Below are 26,966 nucleotides of genomic sequence, written 5' to 3'. Positions count from 1 at the left end.
GAAATAGGTATTTTTCTGAAATTCTCTTGCTTTCTCTATAATCCAGCCAATGTTGGCAATTTGATCTCTAGTTCCTCTTCCTTTTCTAAACTCAGCTTGGACATCTGGAAGTTCTTGGTTTGCATAATGCTGAAGCCAAGCATGCAAGATTTTAAGCATGACCTTGCTAGCATGGGAGATGAGTGCAATTGTCCAATGGTTAGCATATTTCTTTGGTACCACCCTTCTTGGGAATTGGGATGAGGATTGACCTTTTCCAGTCCTGTGGCCACTGCTGGGTCTTCCAGATTTGCTGACATAATGAATGCAGAACCTTGATGGCATCATCCTTTAGGGATCTGAGTAGTTCTGCTGGAATTTGACTGCATCTACTAGCTTTATTAACAGCAGTGCTTCTTAAAGCCCATTTGACTTCACACTCCAGAATGTCTGGCTCTGGGTGACTAACCACTCCGTCACGGTAATCCAGTTCATTAAGATCTTTCTTATATAGTTCCTCCGTGTATTCTTTCCATTCCATTCTAGATGTGTAACCTTGGATAAGCTCTTTAATCCTTAAGTTGCTAATGCACCTCATTTTTCTCATATGTGAAATGGGTATGTATTAATAATACCTATCTCCAAATAGGTACCTATCTTCAGGGGTCTTCTGAAGATCAAATGGGATCAAGTATGTAGAACATTCATGACAGGGGCTACATAGTAAATACATACTAAATACTGACTGCTGTGAAATTATTGCTAATACATGTTAATAACAAACAACTAGAAGTAGACCCATGTCCAAAAGTGAAGAGAGCATTAACAAAAGTATGCTACCAATGGAATCCACTTGTTTCATTAAAATAATAGCTCTGTGGGATCCGTGTGGATATGGAAAGTCTGATCTATAAGAAACGTTTGCAGGAAAACAGCCCCTCCCCCCAAAAAAAGTAGGTCTAAAATGGGAAAAACAAAGTATGTGCGACAAAAAGTGAGATGCAAAGTTTCATAATGGATCGTGTATGATAAAGGAAGGATTCTCTGGATTTGTTTCTTATTTGCCACATCACTCTTGTGGATATCCTAACACTGGTCCTAAGTAATATAAAATAAAGCAAGTTAGTCGCCGTATATCAAACTGAGGAGGCTCAGCCACGCAGAGGTTTCCAGCACTGTTTAATGACTGACACCTCGACAAGAACCTCAAACTGCCACGCGATCCTGAAGAAGCTTCTGACATGTCAGCCACTCACTCCTGCTCCATGTGGCTCAGGGTCTTCCCTCAATTTCAGATCTTGAGGACTCTAACTTGCAGTCTTTCTGGTTCTGACTTTTCCTGTACGCTCCAAGAACCAAAAGTGGGGGTTATCAGGGCACTTGTTGGTTTTTTTTTCCTTTTGCTTCTGGGTCTTGTGCGAAGCTTGGCTTCAGCATTGCTGGAGGATGGGCTAAGGACAAACTACAACCGGTTTCCCAAGTGAACTGATCCAGCGGGGAGCCCCAATCTCAGAGAAAAGGGTGAGTTCTGCTCACTTTCACGCCCCTACCCAGAACATGCCAAAGGAGAGCCAAGTCAGACACATGTCAGAAGCAGCAGGGTTTATTTGTGTGCACGCAGTAAGGCCGCCTAAAATGTTTCTGAAGCAAACCGCACATAAAAATGTCTACACATACACCTGGAGGAAGAAAACGCTCACTGTGGTGAGGAGGGCCAGAGGGTGACTCACGTGTGTCCACCGTCTCCTGAATCGGGATGAAGCCGACAGGCAGAGTGTCCTTGATGTCGATGAGCTTCATGTCCACTAACACATTCCCTAAATGGCTCTTGGGAAGAAAGAAAAGAGATATAGACGATTAATCTGAACACGCCTGTGGTGGGTCTGCCATTCTGGCTTCAAAAGGCATATTTAACACAATGACTCATGCAGCTTTACGACAGCAGGTTAATTAGAGTAGGTGCCAGTTAATGATCCCCAGCAGCTACACGGGGACTCTGGTGGCCCCCAGAAAAGGATTTCGTCTGCAGAACCTCAAGGCCACTCACCTAGACGTGGCCTTGGTTAGCAGAATGAGTGGCTCAGGAGATGCCCGAGATGTAACTGAGCAGAGAGCAGCTGTGCACCCACGTCCCGGGGCCATGTGGCCCCTTAGCCCTGAGCATTAGCTCTCGGGGCAGCAGGTTTAGAAGAGCACATTCCCGGGGTGGCTGTTGCACCGGGAGGCGGGGGAGCTACATCTCTAACAGAGAATCAACCACACTCCCCAGTGATCCCTGGTCTCTGCATATTAACACGCATTTCGGTGGCTAGATATGTTCTGTAAAACCCCACAAATCGTAAACTCACACAGAGTGGGAAAGCCCTGCTGCCTAATATTACACATCTTCTAAAATGACGTGCACAGGGGTCTCTTAAAGCTTCTGCTTAGTGGTGGTGCACAGGGTCCACAGTGCACAGTTTGCCGTAACCAGAGCAAAAATATCTTCGAAGATGGCATGCAGTCCTATAATTGCAAGAGAGAATTCTTTGCAAATGCCCTGGCACTTGCAGCCCGAATTTCAAGTTGGAAACGAGCTCTAGAGAGATCTACCCTACAACTTAAACAAAGTGGGGCCACCTCGGAGGTTTCATTAACATCTTCAGAGTCATTTACAACTTAGCTCCCCCTCTCTCTAGTTAGAGCCAGTTAGAAAAAGAATGATGCCTTCCCATCCCAAATCTCTCCTGTTAGGATGCTAACAACGCACTTGGCATGCCCGTCTTCCAGAAATGCCTAAGCCCCCATAAGCACACACGTGGTTTACTTGTTCTGCATTCCTAGACGACCCCACCACCTTGCCCTGCACAGCAGTTCCTCTGGAGTCAAGCCTGGCCTGCTCAGAGAAGGGTGTGGCCCTCAGTCTCTGCGGCCCCGCCCGTCCTGCCCAGTGCCAACACCATCACTGAAAACCAAGCAGGGAACTCCTATCATCTATACTCTATGCTTTGTTCTCTCTTGGCACGCTCAACTTTCCTTCGTATAAGTTTCTAATGGCATGTTTGTGAGGTTTTTAGGTAGTATCTTCTTTGTGAGGTTTTTATGTAGTATCTGCTTCCCCACCAGGGTTTAAGAACCACGAGGACCAAAACCATCTCTGCTACTACTATACATCCAAGCCTAGCATAGATCTTGGCAAACAGTAGGTACTCAATAATTACTGCTGAATAAATTACTATTTTGGGGTACATTTTCAACCAGACGGGCCACTCAGAATCTGAAATCAAAATGGACTTGCTCGGACGACAAATCTAAATAATGCCAACAAAAATATTAAAAGTATAGTTAATAAGTGCATTATAAACCAAAAGTACACAAATGAAATAAATTCCTGAAATTTAGCCATGAAGGTCAAAGTGTCGAGTGTAAACTATGACCAGTGTTTTCTCGGCACTGTGGTCAGAAAGCCATCTCTCTCAAAAGCTGGTATTTGAGGAGGATTTAAAATGATTACATTTCAGGTAGCTGGGTCTAGGAAAACAACACACAGGCCAGCACAGCAAGTGGAGAGTGGAACCCTACACGGAATAAATCTCTGACCGTGGAGGAAGGGTTGGAACCATTAACCCAACTCGCAAACATCAGCTGCTTTCAGAATCGTCTGATCTAATCTATCATACATTTTTTTTTTTTCATGGCAGTTGCTTTTCCATGTCATCACTGCTTTCTGCATTGAGAAATTAACAGCTGGGTATGTTTCCCTGCCCTGTAGATGGATGGGCGTTCATCAATATCCTTCTCCAACGTCTTCTATCTGACAAGTTGGGTTTTAACAGAAGTCAACTGCAAACCACTTAGCGACCTCACCCTCCACACTCTACGAACGTCCCTGATCATAAAGCCAGGACGTCAGTGGTGCAGCCATTAAAAGAGGCATGAAGACCCCCCTCCGGTGCACATGGAATGGGAGGCTGCACTGTCAGAGCTTCCTGCAGCCCAAGTGAGGTCCCTCGGCGCCCCGGGCTGCCGCTGCACCGGGTTTAATACAGTAGGTCTGCGACACCATTAATTTTGCCTGTTCCTCTCCCTTCCCCCATCCTGTGCTCTCTTTCATTTCCTCCTCATAAATATGAAGAACATATTCCCAATCCTTGTTGAGCAAATGATTCATGCCAAAAGCCCAATATGCACTGACTCAGGGTATTTATATTGTCTCTGGTAGCCAGTATTTGCTAGTATACTGTAATTATTTTTGACAACCTTGCATTTAAGGTAGCCACAGATAACCAACTTAATATTCAAATGTTCATAAATCCTTCTGTTTAATATCCTCCCTACCTAATCTATGTACATTATTATTACAGGTAATGCAGAAAGTACAGGGCATGAAAAGTGCAATTAATCTCGATCCTTCCCCAGGAAGCAATGTCACTCCAAAGCCAGGATTCTGTGTTAACAGCATTATTGGGGGAAAGGAATTCAGGTTCCAGAGGAGTCTCCCCAAACTCCTACACAGGGAGTCTCAAGTCGCCTAATTAAGAATCCGTCCAGTCTTGAGATTCTACATCCCTCCTTTGCAGTTGTAAAAAATTATGCCATGCAAAGTCTTGGCTCTGACAGCGGGACTGGGACAGACCGGCTGTAACAGATTAAAATATGGCTCATTCCTGCTCTACTCCTCAGCTGGCAAGGGGGCCCCTGCCCCCCCTTTGAACTGCCTTCCTTCTGTGTCTCACTACAGGACCCATTCATTCTTTTTCTGAAAATAAAATGCACCTAATTTCCTTACTGCCTCAAAAGGGGGGCAGGGGATTCTCCCACTGCTCTTGTCCTCGTCTTACATCCTCTCCCACAGGCACCTCACCATGCCTGCCTGGCCCTCACAGAGTAAGAGATGCAAAGTAGGCACTCAACACACATCTCCTGAATGTTTGACAAATGATTAGATCGATCTATTTTCTACCATCCACTTACCCATGACACTAAAATTAACAAGCCCCAGTGACTTCTCTCTGTCATTTTTTAACTTTTTAGTGTCCCTACTCCAAGGGATCAGGGGCTCTTCGGGCCGAGAGTACAGACACCCTATAAGCCTTCAAGGAAATGCAACAAAAACAGAAATCAAAAACAGCCAATGAGATCATCTGTCCTCTGCAGCCGCGGACTCCTCTTCAGCAGGAGGGGCTGAGGCTGAGTGCAGGTCAGGAGTGAACGTGCGAAACCACTGGGCAGAGTACGGGTGTGGACACGCGCTGCTCAAGCCTCAGGAGGTGGTCCCGCAGCCCTGCGCGCAGTGAACACACGGACTTCCCGCGGAAAGGGGCAGCCAGCAGCAGAACAGAGGTGACAAACGCTAAGAATATGGATGGTTTCAAAGAGGGTATAGGTAACCTCCAAGGACAAAGGGGACGAGAGAGCACCATAGGTGTTTATGGACGCAGGATGGAGGGATGGAGCCAGGGGCGCTGCCCAAATGTCACAGGCCTGACATCTGGAAAGGTAACCGGCCTTCAGACCTGCCCCTGGGGTCTCCTCGCTGCACCGTGACCCAACCTCAGACCTGCCCCTGGGTCTCCTCGCTGCTCTGTGACCGGATTCAGACCTGCCCCTGGGGTCTCCTCGCTGCTCTGTGACCAGATTCAGACCTGCCCCTGGGGTCTCCTTGTTGCTCTGTGACCTGAAGGTCCTGCTCAGACCCACCGCGAGCCCAGTTGCCAGGAACTTCCCTCCTCCATCAGGAGCTCTGTCCTTTACAGTGAGTATTTATTACTCGCATCATGAGTGGGAAAAAATGAGAGCAACGAGTCTTCCCTGAGTATGTTAGAAATCATTTTCCTAACAAACACTTATCAACAAATGGGAACAGCTGCTGGACAAGAGTGTGGACCACAGATCCATGTGATGAGCCACAGCCAGAAAATGCTTCAGGGACGCATGAGGACTGTGATGGGACCACGGGGCTGTGGGCTTGTGACAGAGAGAAAGACGGTGATCTTTTCCCTTCCAGGCTTCTGAATGGGGATGCTTGAACCTGATTATTTTTTAAATCACTTATGAACATATTTTATTGTTGCCATAAGATTTATAAAAACAATAAAAAAACAATAAAAATATTTCCCATCTGATTTTTGTTTTGCATTTAGGCCCAAAATAAAATGGCACCCCTAAAAATGAAAATCTGACTGCTCCCTATTAGGGTTAGGGAAGACAGGTGTCCTTAGACAAGCACATAAACTCCCTGATCTCAGGAGCTATTACTTTAAGAGTCTGAGGATGGAGGCAGCATATTTGCAGAGTGCCCAGGACAGGCCTCACATGGAAAGGAGACTCACAAGAGCCACTTCTCTTTTTTCTAAACCACCTATTAGAACACCTTTAGTAAGTGCCTTTAAACTTTCCTAATTTATGGGCTTAAGTATTAAAAACAACACAGTAAAAGTAATCTGCATGTGTGGTGGATACCTACCTGCCGAAACAATGAAAGGTCACGTGGCAGAGAGACCTGGGGAGAAAGTCTCGGGCAGGGGTGACCGTGGGGCATCTTCTGGCTATGTTCCCATCATACTACCCTGCAATTTGTTACTCGATGAAAGGCAGGCAGGATGAGAGCTGTGAGAGAAATCTTTTCCGTGTTTCCTTTGGAAAACAGGTTTTAATGGAACTCACGGCACACTTGGGTATGTGGTTAATAATACTGTTAATAAATGAAACCCAGTGGTGGCTGCTGATCCTACCCTGTTTACTTAAAACCACCAATAAATTAACACAGCGATGAAAACAAACCACCACCAAAAAAGTGAGGAAATTTTCAAACACGAATGGAAATGACTTGTGCTCACTTAGCAAACGGAAAGCTAGACTTACATTTTCTTTGGAAAAGGATCTCGTGAAGCACAGGTATCGGGTAACCTTGGATTTAAATAAGCCGTCTTTCCAGAGGTCAGCGTCCACACCATCTGCTGTCTGAGCAACCTGCACCAGAGAGACGGGGAGGAGGACACAGGTGAGGCAGGGGCCACGGAGGGCGGGCGCGAGGGGCTTCCGTGCCTGCGCCAGTTAACTCCGCCTGGACTCGCGCAGCATCTCATTAGTCCCCTTCACCAGGCCCTGGGAAGAGATTTTTCCAAGAGGGGCCAAGGGAGAGTGTGAAAAATACAACTTCTAAAAATACTGTCCCTGGGGAAGTCATTGATTAAAGACACCCTGACAAAAGTGCTTCTAATGAGAAAAGAGGAACTTTTGTTTGTCGTGGACCGAGAAGGGACTGGAGAAGTCAGCGCGTTACGGTGCTCATTACCAGTCACTCCGGGGACGGTACAGGGCGCAGAGGGAAGAATGGGGCGTGAAATGCCACCTGAGAGGGGCCCGCCTGCCAGACGCCTGGCACAGCTTCCTGCCCCGGGGCTGACTGGGCTGGCCAGGGGCTGCTATCACTGGGCGCGGGGGGCGGGCAGGGCGTCAGGGAGGTTTGCCTTGCCCCGCTTCTTTTCAGCACAAGTTCTGTGAGTGGAATTCAAGGTTGAAAACCAGCGTGATAGGAAAATAAAAAAAAAGACTCAGCTGCTAGTTTCTAGTCTCACTGAGGAGCCATAGTCTCGTATATGGCTGTAGGAATTTCCCTCTAAGGGCTTCCCTGGGGGCTCAGATGGTAAAGAATCTGCTTGCAATGCAGGAGACCTGGGTTCGATCCCTTGGTTGGGAAGTTCTCTGGAAAAGGAAAAGGCAACCCACTCCAGTATTCTTGCCTGGAGAATTCCATAGACATACGAGCCTGGCAGGCTATAGTCCCTGGGATTGCAAAGAGTCGAACATGACTGAGGGACTAGCACTTTTCACTTTTAGTTTCAAGACGCGTTCAAGGATGAAGCCAGCCTTGATGTGAGTCTTACAGGGCCTGGGCCCTGGGCCATGGGACCAAGGCCATCAGTGGGAAGAGCTCACGAGGAGACGGGAGAGGAGGGGAAGGCTGGCCGGGACATGCTCTCCCCATTCTCTCCACGATGCTCGTTAAGGAACAATCAGGCTCTGTGCTGCTGCTTCCCTCAGCACCTAACAGGTCAGAGGAATCCACATCCTGGCTGCACCCTAACGGGACTCCAAGAAGACTGGGAGCAGGGCCCCTTTGGGGAGCAGTGCCCTCTGCAGCTGGCCCCCTGAAGTGCACTCTGGAATCTCCCTGCTCCTCCTTCTGAGGCTTAGACTGTGGGAGGCATGTGTGCTCAGTTGGGTCTGATTCTTTGCGACCGCATGGACTGTAGCCAGCCGGGCTCCTCTGTCCATGGAATCTTCCAGGCAAGAATACTGGGGTGGGTTGCCGTTTCCTTCTCTGGGGAATTGTCCCAACCCAGGGATTGAACCCACATCTCTTGAGTCTCCTGCATCGGCAGGCAGATTCTTTACCAGCTGAGCCACTGGGGAAGACTATGGGAAGCCTTCCTTGATCTGACAAGCTCCGGGCTGTCCTCACAAACTGCTGAAAACGCCTTTGTTCTTTACACAAAACTGCCCTGATTCTGCCCCGTCCTGTGTCCACACTGCACAGCAGGCCCACACGACTCGGACTGTCACGTGCGAAGCCCGGAGTGTGGGGGCCGACTCCACCAGGAGGGTCCCAGAGCCCCCACGTCCATGTTCTCTGAGGGAGCCCCTGAAAAGACCAAAGGCCAACTGGCAAAAGAAAAGGGCTTGCTTTCACACCGAACAATTGGTAAGTTCATAAATGCCATACGGGAAAAGAAGGGTCCTCGTGCTGAATGTGCAAAGATGTTTGACCTGAAATCTGAAGGAGGAATGGTATGGTGACAATCTCAGGGACAGTCTGGTTCAAGTATGTCACTCCCACAAAAAGAAACACGGCCGAACAGACCAGGCCTTGTCCGCACTTGTCCCCACAATGGTCACACATAAAGTTCCTCAGAAAACCTGAGATTTGAGGCCGTGGCCCCAACTTCTACCACCAAGGATCCCTTATGCTTTGTCTTCTCCCACATGTTCCATGTTTGAAAGATTTTTGTTTCCCAAACTGTACTTGTATTTCCTCAGTTCAAAGATGTAGCCATTTGAGAATCACCTGTGGATTTAAAGAACGCTCCTTTAGGAAAAAAAGAAACATCATGTCAAATTGCAGAAACCAATTTCTCAGATGCATTGCAATTTTGGAACCATTAAAATGTGACAAGATGCCACAGGAACAAACAAAGAAGGGAACCTATGTAGTTTCTCTATAATAAATATTATTTTTGATAAATTTTTACAAAAAACAGAGAGTCTGCAGAACATGCAAAGGCTGTGGTACCTCCAGCCTTCCACGGAAAAGCCTGGGGGTTCAGGAGGGTATTCCTGGCTACCATGGGGTGGTGTGCCCCCTCATTCAAGGCCATCGTTTCCAGGGTTTGAAAATGAGGATTCCCTTCTCTCACCCCACTGCTAGAATCTTCCCTTTTCTGAATGAGAAGACACCCTGGTATGACGAAGAGGCCGGTGCAGGAATGCAAAGAGGGGAGAGGGAAGCAGGAGCAGGCCTGCTCCCTCCTCAGAGGCCCCCTTCCCTCCCTCTGTCCCTGCAGTTAACAGGCCTCCAACCTGCTCCTGATACCCATTCAACAAGGTCCACCATGGCCCAGCTCTGCCCTGAGCCACAGCTCACGTGCGGTGAAGTGAAAACGTGTAACGCCCTCCAACCCCAGCCAAGGGGAGTGAGAAGGGAGGTGAGAGTGAGACAGAAGAGGAGGGAGAGAAGCGTGTGTGTGGGTGTGCGTGTGCACATGCGTGTGCATGGGTGGATGTGGGTGTGCATGGGTGGATGTGGATGTGCAGAACACAAAGGTGCCTGCAGCCAGGGGTCCACAGCCTGGGCTGGATCCACCTCCAAGGCTGCTTGAGGTGTGGGGAGCCCAGATCTGGCTCAGCAGCAGGACTAGGGAAGTCCCTGGAGGAACAAGGCTGGGCCTTCACAGCTTGCCTTCCCTGGAGCAAGTTCTCAACCTAAACTCTCCCCATGGCAAGCTAGACTAGCTACGAGGTAAGTTGGAGAAGGAAATGGCAACCCACTCCAGTGTTCTTGCCTGCAGAACACCATGGACAGAGGAGCCTGGCAGGCTACAGTCCATAGGGTCACAAGGAGTCGGACATGACTGAAGTGACCAAGCATATGAGGTAAGTATGTGGTCAGTAGCTACATGGGTGCCCCACAGAAGTTCACATCTAAACTCTGTCCCTGTGAACTCAGTCTTGAGTCCCAGGATGGGAAGTGGGGGACAGGGAGGCAGGCTGTGGGTGGAGGAAGAGGACTCTAGGTACAGCAGACCCCAACCTGACATTCCAGGCTTAAGCAAACCCCACCCCTGAGGGCACTGTGGGGACAGAGGGGATAATGCACGAGACCTGCCTCAGTGCTCACCCGGAACCGCATGAAGCCAGCGCCAACAGACAGGTCTACGCAAACGTGACGACCCCATGAAGGCAGCGCCAACAGACAGGTCTATGCAAATGGGACGACCCTGTGAAGCCAGCGCCAACAGACAGGTCTACGCAAACGTGACGACCCCGTGAAGCCAGCGCCAACAGACAGGTCTACGCAAACGTGACGACCCCGTGAAGCCAGCGCCAACAGACAGGTCTACGCAAACGTGACGACCCCGTGAAGCCAGCGCCAACAGACAGGTCTACGCAAACGTGATGACCCCGTGAAGCCAGCGCCAACAGACAGGTCTACGTAAACATGACGATCCCATGAAGCCACTGCCAACTGACAGGTCTACGCAAACGTGACGATGTGAAACACGCTTTTATAGCTACAACACACTACATCAGGATTTGAAAAGCCCTGCATTGTCACATGAGGGCTCAGCTCCAGCCTCTGGTCCCTGGGGTTCCTTCCCATCTCTGGGACTAGACCTGGTCTTCAACACAGATTATGTACTTGTGTGATTAACCTTTGCCGGCTCTACTGCCCCGCCACTGACAAAAGCTTCGCCAAGCCGAGGACGATGTCCAATGGCCATTTATTCCCTGTACTCAGCATCCTGCCTGATACACACGGGCTCAACCACAACTGGCTGAAGGAGTGAATGGACAAATCAGCCTGTAGGTCTGCAGCAAACTGTGAAAAACCAAGAAACCCCGCTAGCTGCTGGAGTAAGGTAATACAAATTTAAAAAATGAAATTTCCAGGACTTAATCCCTTGAGCTGAATGTATGTGTCCCCTTCAAAATCACCACTCACAGGTCAAACCCCAATTTCAACAGCGAGGCCACTTATTCCTTCGGTTTTATCTGTACCCTGTCTTGTTCCCAAAATGACTAGAGGATGCCCAATGCTGCTGCCGGCTGCAGTGCCCCGGGCGTGTCTGTCGTAGGGGTTCACACGTGCATGCACACACACACACCCCCCTCTTACACACTCACACACTCAGACCCTCCCTCTCCTTCTCCCATCTTCCCAGTATAGGAGCTGCCTCTGTGGAGGAAGAGGTGGGCAGTGACAGACAGGGCACTTGGGTTTACCGCTCTCCCCGCCAACATTCTTCTAAAATGACAACCTAGTGGAGACAGTACAGAGCCACTAAAATAAAGAGCAAGAGAGGAGTACAGCACGAGGCAGAGGCCATCGGGTCTGTGGAGACGTGGGAAGTGGAAGGTCCAGGGTGCAGCAGAGGAGGGGGGACAGATACCCAGGGCCCCAGATACCATTGGGATGAGGGTGGAGGGCCTGGAGATGGGTGGGATGCGAGTTTAGAACTGGAGACAGGCAGAACAAAGCCATTAAGATTCCTAGAGCCCCACTCTGCTTCAGAAGTATTTTCTGCAGAGATGGGATCAGCAGGGCTCAGAGCTCCAGGACACCAGCTGGTGGGGAAGGAGGTGAAGGAGGAAGTAAAATTCCAGAGTCAGAGCAGAGGGTAATAAATATGCACACTGAGCTGAACAGTGACTGAAAGGTGGGCCCTCCCCTGTCCCTTCCAGGCCCACCCTCCTTCCTGCTTTTGGAACCTTGGGAGCCAGGTGTACCCCTAAATGTTGCAAATTGAAGGATGTGTCTCTGGAGAAATTAAAGAGTGCCAGAGAGAAGACCAGCACCCACAGGCTCTGAGGTCTCTGGTTACGGTTACAAGAGCCAGCTCCCTGGTGCACCAGCTGCTGTGCAGCCCACCAGTCATCAGGCCCCACCCCTACCACAGGGCTCCGACCCTAGGAGCTAGGGCCTGGCTCTTAACTGACAACAAAGAATTACCAGGCACTGGGGGAGTCTCAAATATGACAACAGGGTCCAAATTATTAGAAGAAAGGGAACCTGAAGATAGCACAGCAAACAGGAGGAAACAACAAAAGCTAAAGAATTAACAACCAAACCTGTAATGAATATCTTCAGAGGAATAAGTGAAGATACACAGTCACCAAGAAAGAACTGGGTTTCCCTGGTGGCTCAGACAGGGAAGAATCTGCCTGCAATGCCGGAGACCCAGGTTCGACCCCTGAGTCATGAAGATCCCCTGGAGAAGGGAATGGCTCACCCACTCCAGTATTATTGCCTGGAGAATTTCATGGACAGTCCACGGGGCTGCAAAGAGTTGGACACAGCTGATCAACTAACACTTTCACTTTTTTTAAAACGAGAATAGAATATTGTGGAAAACATTTTAAAAGGAACAATTTAAGACAACACATGGACTTTAGACATAAAAACCTGTAGCTAAAATTAAACATTAAAAAAAAAAAACATATTGGAGGAGAAAATTGAAGAAATCTCCCAGAAGATAAAATACAAAGGTGAAGAGAGAAACTAGAGATGGGAAAAAAAAAAAAAACCCTAAGAAAACCGAAGAATCAATATAGTATCCAACAATGAAATTCCAGAAAGGGAAATAAAAAACATAAGAAAAAGTGAGCTTCCACAGTAAGGAGATCCTGAGAGTTCTAGCACAGTGAATAAAAAAGTCCACCCCGAAGCACAGCCATGGAGAATCCCATTGATTTTGGGATGAAAAAACCGCCCTTAAAACTTCCAGAGAGAAGTAACAGGCCACATACAGAGGAACAGAATCAGAATGCACTCGACTTCTCTTCAGCAACACTGAAAACTAAGGCACGAACAACCTCTTCAAAATTCCAAGGATTTCTGGATTTCTCCACCTCAACCAGCGTCAAGTAAGCATGAAGGTAGAAGATCTTAGCAGACATCCAAGGACTCACAAAGTTCATCCCGCTGCCTTTTCTGGGGAGCCTAGGGGAGGATGTGCCAGCATGACTGGGGACTGAATCATACAGAGGAACCTAGAGCTCCTGGACAGGCCCCACACAAGACAGCCCGGGGACAGCCTGGACGGAGGGAAAGGAGAGCAGGTCGTGGAAAGAAGAGCAATGCGGGCCGTCTCTGGGGGAGGGGGCAATGTGGACTGCACCCTGGGAAGAGGTGCGGATGGGCGAGGGACAGACGTGCGAGCATTTACAGGCCTGAAGCTCTGCGTGAAAATATAACTTAGTAACTAACCTGAAAACTTTAAGGAAAAACTAAATTCTCATGTAAAACTCAGTAGGCATCTAGACAAGGAAGTAAATGAAAGAGACAAGCCAAGAACTAATTCCAAGAACAGGAAATGGTTACAAGAAAGAATCTCCAGTCCTGCTGCATCACTTGATCCAGTGCTACCCAATGTTTGCCTTGTTATGATATATAAACGCTGCCCACTAATGTTCCAAAACTGTGATACTGCCTGATAGGCGGAGAACACGAGAAAACTACATGTGCAGGATAGGCGATCAAGAAATAAACAGTACAGTCACATTACTTAGAGATATGGAGATGAAGTACCAGAAGCGAAAAAATCTAAAAGAGCTGAAAGTAACTGCCTCTGGGGAACGAAACAGGGAGAGCAGGCAGAGACAGGGCCGGGCTGGCTATACTTTATTAAAAGTCCCTTAGTACTCTCTGATTTAACTGTGTAGGCATCACTTTGTTAAAAACAGAAAAGTGAATTTTAATTTTAAAAACTCAAGAGAGCTGGGGAGATGTCTCATGGAAGACAGGATGGGGGCGATACTCCCTGGAGAGAAGCCATTACTGCGAGGACCACAGGGATGCTCCTGCGGGTACAGCGTGACCCGGCTCCTGTCATCTCCTTAGTGTGTCCCAGTGTGTGACAGCGTCCAAAGCTGCACGTGCCTTCTCCACTGCCGAGTCCCCCAAGGGAACAGGAGCATGTGGAGGAGCCGCGGCCCCAAGCCTGGCAGAACCACACCAGGGCCTTGTACAGCTGCCTGCCCGGCCTGGGCTCAGCCTCTGGCTCATGCAGCCCAGGCCCCCGACTTCCTTCCTTCTCGGGCTCCAGCTCAGAGGTCACATTCTGCATGACCACGAGGCAGTCCCAGAAGGAAATGTGTATTCAGGAAGCCCAGAGAGCCCATGGGGCGCGGGAAGGAACCCCTGAGCATAACTGCAGGAAAGCCTCCTGGTTTGAGGACAGGTAGAGGGGCAGGGATCCCGGCTGAGTACTCACTGTTGTCGGGGCTCTGGTCCAGGCAGCTTCTGTGCAGAGTCTCACTGAATCCTCCCAATCACCTGATGCAAGGGGTACTACTTCCCCCTCAGTTTACAGATGAGAAAATGAGGCTTGGTGAACTTCCATAAACTAACTCAAAGTCACTCCGTGGTCAGAGCAGAGGTGGGGCTCTGTGCCCTCTGGCTCTGCCCCCTCAGCATCCAGTAAGCAGAGCACCCACACACAGCCCAGGGAAGGACGGTCCACCTTCCGGGTCAAAACCAGGGCACCTCTGGGCCCTGCCTTGGGGACAGCTGACAAGCCATAGGCAGGCCTCTCTGACACAAAGAACCACCCAGGCCACTGAAAACAGTGCCACAGAGAAAGGGCATCCCTGAATGCTGCAGACATTTATTTCTTCTTTATTGACTATGCCAAAGCCTTTGACTGTGTGGATCACAATAAACTGTGGAAAATTCTGAAGGAGATGGGAATACGAGACCACCTGACCTGCCTCTTGAGAAACCTATATGCAGGTCAAGAAGCAACAGTTAGAACTGGACATGGAACAACAGACTGGTTCCAAGTAGGAAAAGGAGTATGTCAAGGCTGTATATTGTCACCCTGCTTATTTAACTCCTATGCAGAGTACATCATGAGAAAAGCTGGGCTGGAAGAAGCACAAACTGGAATCAGATTGCCGGGAGAAATATCAATAACCTCAGATATGCAGATGACACCACCCTTATGGCAGAAAGTGAAGAGGAACTAAAAAGCCTCTTGATGAAAGTTAAAGAGGAGAGTGCAAAAGTTGGCTTAAAGCTCAACATTCCGAAAACTAAGATCATGGCATCTGGTCCCATCACTTTATGGCAGATAGATGGGGAAACAGTGTCAGACTTTATTTTTCTGGGCTCCAAAATCACTGCAGATGGTGACTGCAGCCATGAAATTAAAAGACGGTTACTCCTTGGAAGGAAAGTTATGACCAACCTAGATAGCATATTCAAAAGCAGAGACATTACTTTGCCAACAAAGGTCCGTCTAGTCAAGGCTATGGTTTTTCCTGTGGTCCTGTATGGATGTGAGAGTTGGACTGTGAAGAAAGCTGAGCAATGAAGAATTGATGATTTTGAACTGTGGTGTTGGAGAAGACTCTTGAGAGTCCCTTGGACTGCAAGGAGGTCCAACCAGTCCATCCTAAAGGAGACCAGTCCTGGGTGTTCATTGGAAAGAGTGATGCTGAAGCTGAAACTCCAATACTTTGGCCACCTCATGCAAAGAGTTGACTCACTGGAAAAGACCCTGATGCTGGGAGGTATTGGGGGCAGGAGGAGAAGGGGACGACAGAGGATGAGATGGCTGGATGGCGTCACCGACTCAACGGACATGAGTTTGGGTGAACTCCGGGAGTTGGTGATGGACAGGGAGGCCTGGCGTGCTGGGATTCATGGGGTCGCAGAGTCGGGCATGACTGAGCATATGAACTGAATGCTGTGAAGAGGACGCCCTGAGAAAGGGCATCCCTGAACGCTGCAGAGAAGACAGCGCTCGGGAACAGTCTGGAAGCCCATGGGTTTGGAGAGCTTTGCTGTGATGACAGGAGAAGAGAAGGAAACAGACTAACTAGAACGCTTTAAAAGGTCCTGTGCGCTCACACAGGGCCCAGTGTTCTAACGCTGCTCTTTAACCTGCATGACACAGGAACGCCTGAGTTCACCCACATGAGGGGAGGGTGGAGGACACGGGCCCACGGGGACCAGGGAGCACTCCAGCCAGCAGGCAGGCCTCAGGAAGAGAACACACGGGGGTTCACTTGCTCAGAGAAGAGATGCAGCGGCTTGTGCAAGAGACTGCACTAGTCACAGATGAACCCACTCTCCAGTCTGTTCACTGCGTTCTAGACGCTGCGAGGGTCCCAGCAACACCGCACATTCACTGGGTGCGTTCTAGGTGCCGGGACTGGCCCCAAGTATCTTATTCTCGTTAGTGTAAGTCACCTCATTTAACACAACAGCCCTACGTGAGTTACTGCAATAATCGGTTACTAGCTGATTTTATAGATGAGGAAATTGAGGAACAAAAGGATTGTGGCTAAATAAATTATGGTATGTCTATGTGATGGACATACATAGGACACATACTATATAACTGAAGCTAATATAATGCTGCATGTCAGTTATACCTCAATACAAATAAATTTAAAGCAATAACATTTAAAAATATCCATAATGTCAACTGTGCAGAACCAATGCAGAACCGAAGGACACATATTCAGTTCTTAGAAAAGACAAAGTACGTATATGTAGAGAATTATGTCCATAATATATTAAGCGGGGGAGCAGGGATCTTCGTACTAGAAAGCATATGAGACAATCCACATAAGGGGGACATGGACATACCAGTTACTCCTGAAATGAGTATTAAATTCCATTAACTTGGTGCTGCCTATCAAAAGCCTTAAAGCTATATATGTCCTGTGACCAAGGAACGTCACTTCTGGGCAGAGAGTTGAAGCAGAACATCAGCTTTGTGCACAAGAGTGGATCGTCACTTGTTCCTTCACACTGAGCTTCTGGGCGCCGGACGTGGACGAGGTGCAGAGGACAGAGGGCTGGACGAGGTGGACTTGGGCCCTGACCCCACAGGGGACGTTCCCAATGGGGCACGATGCATAACAAACAGGTAGACAAACAAATATGTCAGATGATTTTAGGAGTCTTAAGAGTCTTACATAAAGCAGAGTAATGGGGACAGGTGACCAGGGAGGGCCTCTCTGAGGAGGGGCCTCAGTGCCGACGCCTGTGATGGGAAGATGCTGTCCGGAGACCTCGAGGCAGAGCTGTGTGCAGCAAGGGGAAGATGAGGCTGACGGGTGGGCCACAGGGGCAAGGGGAGGGCTCTGGGGCCAAAGCCTGGTAGGAAGCGGAGTCTGAACAGTGTAGAGGCAAACAAGGGGAGCAAGTGACACACTTCCGATGATCAGAGGATGTCCTTACAACGCAGGACTCTGCAGCATTTCAAACGACGCTGAGGACACATCGCCTGACAAGGGAAGCTGAAGGGAAAGAGTAAGTTACACAGTGGTTTCTAAAGTACAATCTTGGGATTGAATAAAAAAAAATGATGCAAATGAACTTATTTACAAAACAGACTCACAGGTCTCCAAATCAAACCAGTGAAAGGGGAAAAGTGGGGAAAGGGATAAATTAGGAGACTGGGATTAACATACACAAACCGCTATATATAAAACAGACTGCTGGGGTCCTTTAATGGACCAGAACCCGGCGGTCCGGAGTTGACGATAAGAAAGTGAAAGAGAGAGAGAGAGAGAAAGAAAGACAGACACGGGGACCCAAGCTCTGATGGAGCAAGGGTGCTTTATTAGCAGAAATGCAGGCTTATTTATCTTTAGTAAGATGATTACAGGATGAAATTTTATCAATAGTCACAATATGGATAGTCTGATACATACAAGGTCGCTGATGCAGAAAAGAGTCACTGAAGGGGATTCATACATGTGTCATCCTATGACCTCAGTCCTGGGAACAGTGTGCTGTTTCACTCGTTTCCGGAATAGGAACTGATTAGGAACAGAGAATCCTTGAGAAATGACAACATATTGGATTCCTTAAAGTCAAACATCCCCTGACAACGGACAACTAACAAGGACCTACTATAGCACAGGGAACTCTGCTCAATGTTCTGCAATAACCTATGTGGGAAAAGAACCTGAAAAAGAATGGATATACACACATACATGTATATACATGGGCTTCCCTGGTGGCTCAGACAATAAAGTAAGAGACATGGGTTCGATCATCGGGCAGGGAAGATACCCTGGATAAGGAATGGCTACCCACTCTACTATTTCTGCCTGGAGAATTCCATGGACAGAGGAGCCTGGCGGACTATAATCCATGGGATCAGAAAGAGTCGGACACAACTGAGCAACTAACACTTTTTCATATATATATATATATATATATATATAAATGATTCACTTTCTGTACATCTGAAACTAACACAACACAGTAAATCCACTATACTCCAATAAATTTTTTAAAAATACAATCTTATATTTTGTTTTTAAAAGTTAGCTATACAGGAAAGGATCTAAACAAATCAAAGCAACGTATTAAACTACTGTTTGGTTCTGCACAGTTGACATTATGGGTATTCTTTAATGTTATTGCTTTACATTTATTTTTATTGAGGTGTAACTAACATACAGCATTGTATTAGTTTCAGTTATACAGCATATGATTCAACATTCTATACACTGTGAAGTGATCACAGTAAGTCTAGTTAACATCTGTCATGATACATACTTACAGAATTGTGTGTGTGTGATGAGGTCTTCTAAGACCTACCCTCACTGAGCAAGTTTCAAATATGTGACACAGTCACAAGTAAATATAACTACAGTTGCCATGCTGTTCATGACATCTCATCACTTATTTATTTTATAACTAGAAGTTTGTACCTTTTAACTCTTTATGGTTTTCATAATAAGAAAAACAAAAAATTTTAATATTAAGAAAAGAAAAACAACAATTTAAAAGACTTCATTCGATGGAATGAGAAATAACGATCTGCTGGATTTAAACCTAAGAAACACTTTGTAAATCAGCTCCCCAACTAAGCTGACTGGAGAGGGGCTGGCAGTAAATCCTTAAAACTGTCAGAGGTCCTTCAATGTCAGGATCAAGTACTCTTGCCCAAGGAGAAGCTATTGAAAGACTGCTAACCATGGGTTTCATCAACCCGTTCACACCCTGGTGTTTTAAGAGAGCCCACCCACAATTCAAAGATGTGCTTGGCAGACAGAAAGCAGTCAAAGGGCCAGGAAATTCTGCAGACATTCCAAAGGAAATATCTGGCAGACGCTAGGAATAAGAGTCGCGTTCAAAGGGCTCTTGAAGTGTTAGATCATTCACTGCTGAAACACACACACTTGGCCCAGGTCAGACAGTGGCCAACCAGGGAGCCCCACACCCTTACTCAGACCAGTGTGGGCACAACATCCTTCTGGATCTCTAATAGGAGGTGTGACCAAAATGCTTTCTGAAAATGATAAAGTGAAATGAGCCTTTTGACTTATCTGGTGACGAGCCCAGGAAGTCTTCAGTTTTGGTTCTGATCTGATTTGCATTATCTTATTGTTTTGAATCCTGAATGGAGACTCAAGCCTGCCAGGAATCTTCAGCTAAAAGTTCGGGTATTTCTTAGCCAGAGAAATGAATGTGTGGCTCCGTCCCGAGCCTGCCACGGCTCCCTCCGCCTCCAGGCTGGTCCCTCCACTGACACCCCAGCTCTCCCTCCTCAAATTCACCTTCCCTGAATGCACCTGGCGACCTCCAGGCTTTGTCCCCATGGTTCCCTTTCATCACTCAGGGCCTGGCTGACAGAGCCCACTGCCGCGTCTCCCTGCTCCCACCAGTCAGGATTATGCTCTCTTCTTCCAGGATCTTCCCTTCTCATAGCTTCTTGCATCAAACCTTCTCTAATATTAAGGAAACTGTATGACAGAGGAAAGTACTTGAGTTTTTGGAGGCAAAAGGTGGCAACAACCCAAATATCCATCAACTGATGAACAGATAAACAAAATGTGATCTATCCATACCATGGAATATTACTTGGCCATAAAAACAGAATGAAGTTCAACACTGCTGAACCTTGGTAACATTATGACAAGCGAAAGGATACTGTACATTTATGTGAAACCTCCAGAAAAGGCAAATCCACAGACAGAAAGTAGTTTCATGGTTGCCAGGGCCTGGAGGCATGGGGAGATGGGGAGTGACTGCTAATGGGTTTGAGATTTCTTTCTAGGGTGATGAAAATATTCTGAAACTGAAGATTACACAACTCTGTGAATATACAAAAAACTACTGGACTATACACTATTAAAGGGGAGGGTTTTCTGGTAGGTTAATTATATTTCAATAAAGCTGTATTTTGGAAAAAAGCCTTAGACCTGGCATGTAGCAGATACTCCAAAAATGTTAGTTCTTTACGATTACTTCTGCTCCTTAAAATAAGGATCCTACTGTACTCCCTGGGTGTTTTTCAGAGTACCCAGCCCAAGGCCCTGCTGGTGGAACACAATCAGATATTGACCAGATGTCTGAGTGAACAAGTAAAAAACATACAGTCTGAAAAATGCACATGGAGTGAAGGGAGCACATCAGAGCTGCACGGAACGGCCCTCTCTTTGTTCCACCTCTGACCAGCTGCCATGGTTACTGCAGGCACAGAGAGGGCTGGTTCCTGAGGTTGGGAGGGTAGAAAAAAGCAAAGGGCCCTAGAGACACCCCTGGAAAATAGGAGCCCTGTTTCTGCCTCTGCCGCCCCCAGACGGCCAGGCCAGGACACAGCCCTGGACCTCCTCCATGGGCCCCGTGGAGAGCATTATCAGTGGCACAGAGGTTTCCTCGTGGCTGGTGGGCACCCACGTGGAGGGTGCGCCCCTCTCAGCCACGAACATTCAGTCTGTGACGGAGCTGTTGCTGACACACCAGGGGCCAAGGCATGAACTACACAACAACAGCATGCAGACACGTGACAATCACTGTAGAATAAAAGACTAATTAGAGCTCTGCCTCACATAAAAATCAAATTCTGGGTGAATTAAAGATTAAATGTGAATAGCAAAACTTTAGAACTTTTCAAAAAAAGATGTAAGCTAGCTTTATAATTTTAATAGAGAGAATTATTAAAGAAACAAACACATGTATAAGAAAATCTATAAAAGAGAAGATGGATAAATCTTCAGCTCAGTTGCTAAGTATGTCCAACTCTTTGCGACCCCATGGACTGCAGCATGCCAGGCTTCCCTGTCCATCACCAACTCCTGGAGCTTACTCAAACTCATGTCAATCAAGTCGGTGATGCCATCCTACCATCTTATTCTCTGTCATACCCTTCTCCTCCTGCCTTCAATCTTTCCCAGCATCAGGGTCTTTTCCAATGAGTCAGTTCTTCACATCAGGTGGCCAAAGTATTGGAGTTTCAGCTTCAGCATCAGTCCTTCCAATGAATATTCAGGACTGATTTCCTACAGGATTGACTGGTTTGATCTCCTTGCAAGGAGACTCTAAGGGACTCTAAGTGTCTTTTCCAACACCTCAGTTCAAAAGCATCAATTCTTTGGTGCTCAGCTTTCTTTATAGTCCAACTCTCACATCCATACATGACTACTGGAAAAACCATAGCTTTGACTAGATGGACCTTTGTTGGCAAAGTAATGTCTCTGCTTCCTAATATGCTGTCTAGGTTGGTCATAGCTTTTCTTCCAAGGATAAGCATCTTTTAATTTCATGGCTGCAGTCACCATCTGCAGTGATTCTGGAGCCCAAGAAAATAAAGTCTGTCACTGTTTCCATTGTTTCCCCATCTGTTTGCCATGAAGTGATGGGACTGGATGACATGATCTTAATTTTCTGAATGTTGAGCTTTAAGCCAACTTTTTCACGCTCCTCTTTCACTTTCATCAAGAGCCTCTTTAGTTCATCACTTTCTGCCTTATGGGTGGTATCATCTGCATATCTGAGGTGATTGATATTTCTCCTGGCAATCTTGATTCCAGCTTGTGCTTCAACCAGCCCAGCATGTCACATGATGTACTCTGCATATAAATTAAATAAGCAGGGTGACAATATACAGCCTTGACGTACTCCTTTTCCTATCTGGAACCAGTCTGTTGCTCCATGTCCAGTTCTAACTGTTGCTTCTTGACCTGCATACAGATTACTCATGAGGCAGGTAAGGTGGTCTGGTATTCCCAGCTCTTGAAGAATTTCCCACAGTTTGTTGTGATCTACACAGTCAAAGGCTTTGACATAGCATTAAAGCAGAAGTAGATCTTTTTCTGGAACTCTCTTGCTTTTCCTATGATTCAGTAGATGTTGGCAATTTGATCTCTGGTTCCTCTGCATTTTCCAAATCCAGCTTGAACATCTGAAAGTTCACAGTTCACATACTGTTGAAGCCTGGCTTGGAGAATTTTGAGCATTACTTTGCTAGCATGTAAGATGTTTGGTAGTTTGAGCATTCTTTGGCATTGCCTTTGTTTGGGATTGGAATGAAAACTGACCTTTTCCAGTCCTGTGGCCACTGCTGAGTTTTCCAAATTTGCTGGCATATTGAGTGAAGCACTTTAACTGCATCATCTTTTAGGATTTGAAATAGCTCAACTGGAATTCCATCACCTCTACTAGCTTTGTTTGTAGTGATGCTTCTTCCTAAGGCCCACTTGACTTAACATTCCAGGATGTCTAGGTCTAGCTCAGTGATCACATCATCGTGGTTATCTGGGTCGTGAAGATCTTTTTTTGTATAGCTCTCCTGTGTGTGCTTGCCACCTCTTCTTAATATCTTCTGCTTCTGTTAGGTCCATACCATTTCTCTTCTTTTTTGTGCCCATCTTCGCATGAAATGTTCCCTTGGTATCTCTAACTTTCTTGAAGAGATATCTAGGCTTTCCCATTCTATTGTTTTCCTCTATTTTTTTTTTTTTTGCACTGATTGATCACTGAGAAAGGCTTTCTTACCTCTCTTTGATATTCTTTGAAACTCTACATTCAATTGGGTATATCTTTCCTTTCCTCCTTTGCCTTTAGCTTCTCTTCTTTTCTCGGCTAATTGTAAGGCCTCCTCAGACAACCATTCTGCCTTTTTGCATTTCTTTTTCTTGGGGATGGTCTTGATCACTGCCTCCTGTACAATGTCATGAACCTCCATCCATAGTTCTTTAGGCACCCTGTCTATCAGATCTAATCCCTTGAATCTATTTGTCACTTCCACTGTATAATCGTAAGGGATTTGATTTGGGGTCATACCTGAATGGTCTAGTGGTTTTCCCTACTTTCGTCAATTTAAATCTGAATTTTGCAATAAGGAGTTCATGATCTGAGCCACAGTCAGCTCCTGGTCTTGTTTTGGCTGACTGTATAGAGTTTCTCCATCTTTGGCTGCAAAGAATATAATCAATCTGATTTCAGTACTGATCGTCTGGTGATGTCCATATGTAGAGTCTTTTCTTATGTTGTTGGAAGAGCATGTTTGCTATGACCAGTGCGTCCTCTTGGCAAAACTATCAGCTTCTGTCATGCTTCATTTTGTACGCCAAGGCCAACTTTGCCTGTTACTCCAGGTATCTCTTGACTTCCTACTTTTGAATTCTAGTCCCTTATGATGAAAAGGACATCTCTTTTGGGTGTTAGTTCTAGTAGGTCTTGTAGGTCTTCATAGAACCATTCAACTTCAGCTTTTTCAGCATTACTGGTTACGGCATAGACTTGGATTATTGTGATAGTGAATGGTTTGCCTTGGAAATGAACAGAGATCATTCTGTCATTTTTGAGATCACACCCAAGTACTGCATTTTGGACTCTTTCGTTGACTATGATGGCTACTCCATTCCTTTTAAGGGATTCTTGCCCACAGTAGTAGATATAATGGTCATCTGAGTTAAATTCGCCCATTTCCATCCATTTTAGTTCACTGATTCCTAAAATGTCTATGTTTACTCTTGCCACCTCCTGTTTGACCACTTCCAACTTACTTGATTCATGGACCTAACATTCCAGGTTCCTATGCAATACTGTTCTTTACTGCATTGGACTTTACTTCCATCACCAGCCACGTCTACAACTGGGCATTGTTTTTGCTTTGGCTCTGTCTCTTAATTCTTTCTGGAGTTATTTCTCCATTCTTCTCCAGTAGGGTATTGGGCACCCATCGACCTGGGGAGTTCATCTTTCAGTGTCATATCTCTTTGCCTTTTCATACTATTCATGGGTTTCTCAAGGCAAGAATACTGAAGAGGTTTACCATTCCCTTCTCCAGTGGACCACATTCTGTCAGACCTCTCCAACATGACCTGTCCATCTTGGGTGGCCCTACATGGCATGGCTCATAGTTTCATTGAAACTTATTATCCTAAAACTAAAAGCTTTGATACAACAGAGGCCACTCAAAACAGTGAAAAGACAAGTCTCATACTGTGAGCAATGCAGAACTGACAATATCTAAAATAAATAAAGAACTTCCACAAATCAATAAGAAAAAAAGGAAGAGAAAAGAAAAATAATATACAACATGTAAAAGCCACATAAGAAAATGTTCGACCACTCTGACGGTGGTTTAGTCACTGAGTCATGTCTGATTCTTTGAGACTCCATGGACTGTAGCCTACCAGGCTCCTCTGTCCATGGGATTTCCTAGGCAAGAATACTGGAGTGGGTTGCCATTTTCTTCTCCAGAGGATCTTCCTGACCCAGGCATCAAACCCAGTCTCCTGCACTGCAGGTAGATTCTTTACCAACTGAGCCACCAGGGAAGTGGCTAAGAACAAATTTAAAATGACAATTTTATACCATTCATGGTAAATCACTGACTAAATCATAATAACTATCTGACCAAAATGAGTGGGGCACAAGCTGGCACAGCTCCTTTGGAAAACACACTTACTAACTTTGGTAAGGAGGAAACGACCTAGCAATTCTGCTCCTAAATTGTTCCCTAGAGAAGAAATTCTTAGCATAAAGACATAAGGATTATTATTTGTAATACAGTTTATAGTAGTAAATTATTGGCAGCAATGCAAATCCTCATCAAGAGAAGGGTGAATAAGTACATCACAGTATATTCATGCAACAAAAATCCACACAGCTTTGAAAACATGTGAACTGGAGTTACATGCACCCACAAGGATAAATCTCAAAAACAATGCTAAGCAAAAGAGCAAGTTGGAAATATGTACAGTAGGATAAGCTTTCCACATGATGATAGCATCGATATGAAAGCAGAAACAAATACACAGGAACGATAAACCCCGAACTCAGTGGTTACTCTGGTTTAGGAAGGACACGCGGGCCTAAAGGGTACACAGGCACCAATGATGTTTTGTTTCTTTTATTAAAAAAGAAAAAAACCACATAAACTTGGTGAAACATTAAGACCTGGAAAAGCTGCATGGTGATTACATGGATATTTGCTCCTTTATTCTCTATACTTTTGTACATATATGAAATGCTTTGTAACACAATTTTTAATCTAAGAAAATCAGACAAGAGACTTTAAAAGCAAAAAACTTGGGCCTTTAAATACTTGCAAATGTGCATAAGGAGGAGGGTTGCCAGAAAAAACATTGGACACCCACTTAAATGTGAATTTCAGGTAAACAATGAATCATTTTTTTCAAATTTTTACATTTAACTGGGTATCCTGTATTCTTATTTGCTAAATCTGGTGATCCAAACAAGAGGCCTCTACTGAGGCTTTGTTTAGTGAAAAACTGGGAGGAAACTGAATCTGAGCAGTGAGAGGGGGCTGCCTGAGCAGAGCGCTCAGCCTACACACACACCACACACGGGGGAGTGAGAACCCGTGAGACACACAAGCTGATACAGAAAGATCTAAATGACACATGCATCCTCCAGCAGAGACAAAGCGAGAGCTCACTGCGTGATATAAGTCATACTGAGAGGACAAGCCATGAAGCTGTATTTCTGACAGTTATTTACATGTGCAAATGAAGAAGAAAAGGACGAAAAAGCAAACTGAGGACAGCGACTAACAGAAACAAGGAGTGTGGTCAAAAGGTGCTTGAGCTTTGGCTGTGCTGTTTGATATTTTTAAATAAGAAGCTTTTGTATTCCTTATTTAATTAAAAATAAATACGATTTCTTGCAGAAGGGAAACACAACCCAAGCAGGCTATCTCCGAACTGTTAAGAAAAGGCGTGGGATTACACGGAAGAAAAGGTAGCATTTTTGCTCTTCGGTTTATATAATTCTACATGATTTTGATTTTCTGAAATGAGCTTTTATAGTTTTTAAAATGTCACGAAGATATTTTTAATAAAAAAAAGGCAGGGTTCACCGATTCTCTATCACAGAATCAGGAGGGTTAGAACTTCATTATGGAGGATGTGTCTGCTGACAGAGAAGGGAGGAGGAGAGAAGAAAAGAGAAGCTACTGCTGAAGGCTAGTTCAGCTCCTCAAGACCACCCTCTCTGTCCCTGCTAACCACGGGACAACATTCCAAAGTCCCTTTCTGGCTGGACTCTGGGCTGACAACCTAGACCTCATACAACCAAATACCTTCTCTCCTGAGCCAAGGAAGCAGGAGAACACAGCAGCTTAAAACATGGGCTATGCCATCAGCAGACAAATGGATAAGAAAGCTGTGGTACATATACACAATGGAATATTACTCAGCTATTAAAAAGAATAAGTTTGAATCAGTTCTAATGAGGTGGGTGAAACTGGAGCCTATTATACTTGGAAGGAAAGTTATGACCAACCTAGACAGCATATTAAAAAGCAGAGACATTACTTTGCCAAGAAAGGTCCATCTAGTCAAGGCTATGGTTTTTCCAGTAGTCATGTATGGATTTAAGAGTTGGACTATAAAGAAAGCTGAGTGCCGAAGAATTGATGCTTTTGAGCTGTGGTGTTGGAGAAGACTCTTGAGAGTCCCTTGGACTGCAAGGAGATCCAACCAGTCCATTCTAAAGGAAA

At 46.1% G+C, this 26,966-nt stretch overlaps 1 protein-coding gene across 10 annotated transcripts in view; it reads right to left on the bottom strand.

Annotated features, from left to right (window-relative positions):
• The window catches only part of MVB12B (multivesicular body subunit 12B), a 202,119-nt gene that overhangs the window by 131,104 nt on the left and 44,049 nt on the right, over positions 1-26,966 (bottom strand). For all 10 annotated transcript variants that reach the window (XM_070799247.1, XM_070799252.1, XM_070799246.1 and 7 more), the window contains exons 3-4: positions 6,823-6,930; positions 1,710-1,806 (exon numbers count right to left, since the gene is read on the bottom strand). In XM_070799247.1, the coding sequence (XP_070655348.1) occupies positions 1,710-1,806; positions 6,823-6,930 (205 nt within the window). The remainder of the gene's footprint in view (positions 1-1,709; positions 1,807-6,822; positions 6,931-26,966) is intronic.

Source organism: Bos indicus, chromosome 11 (assembly GCF_029378745.1).
Source record: "Bos indicus isolate NIAB-ARS_2022 breed Sahiwal x Tharparkar chromosome 11, NIAB-ARS_B.indTharparkar_mat_pri_1.0, whole genome shotgun sequence".
NCBI classification, from domain to species: Eukaryota; Metazoa; Chordata; class Mammalia; order Artiodactyla; family Bovidae; genus Bos; species Bos indicus.
This window is presented reverse-complemented; position numbering and strand designations above follow the sequence as displayed.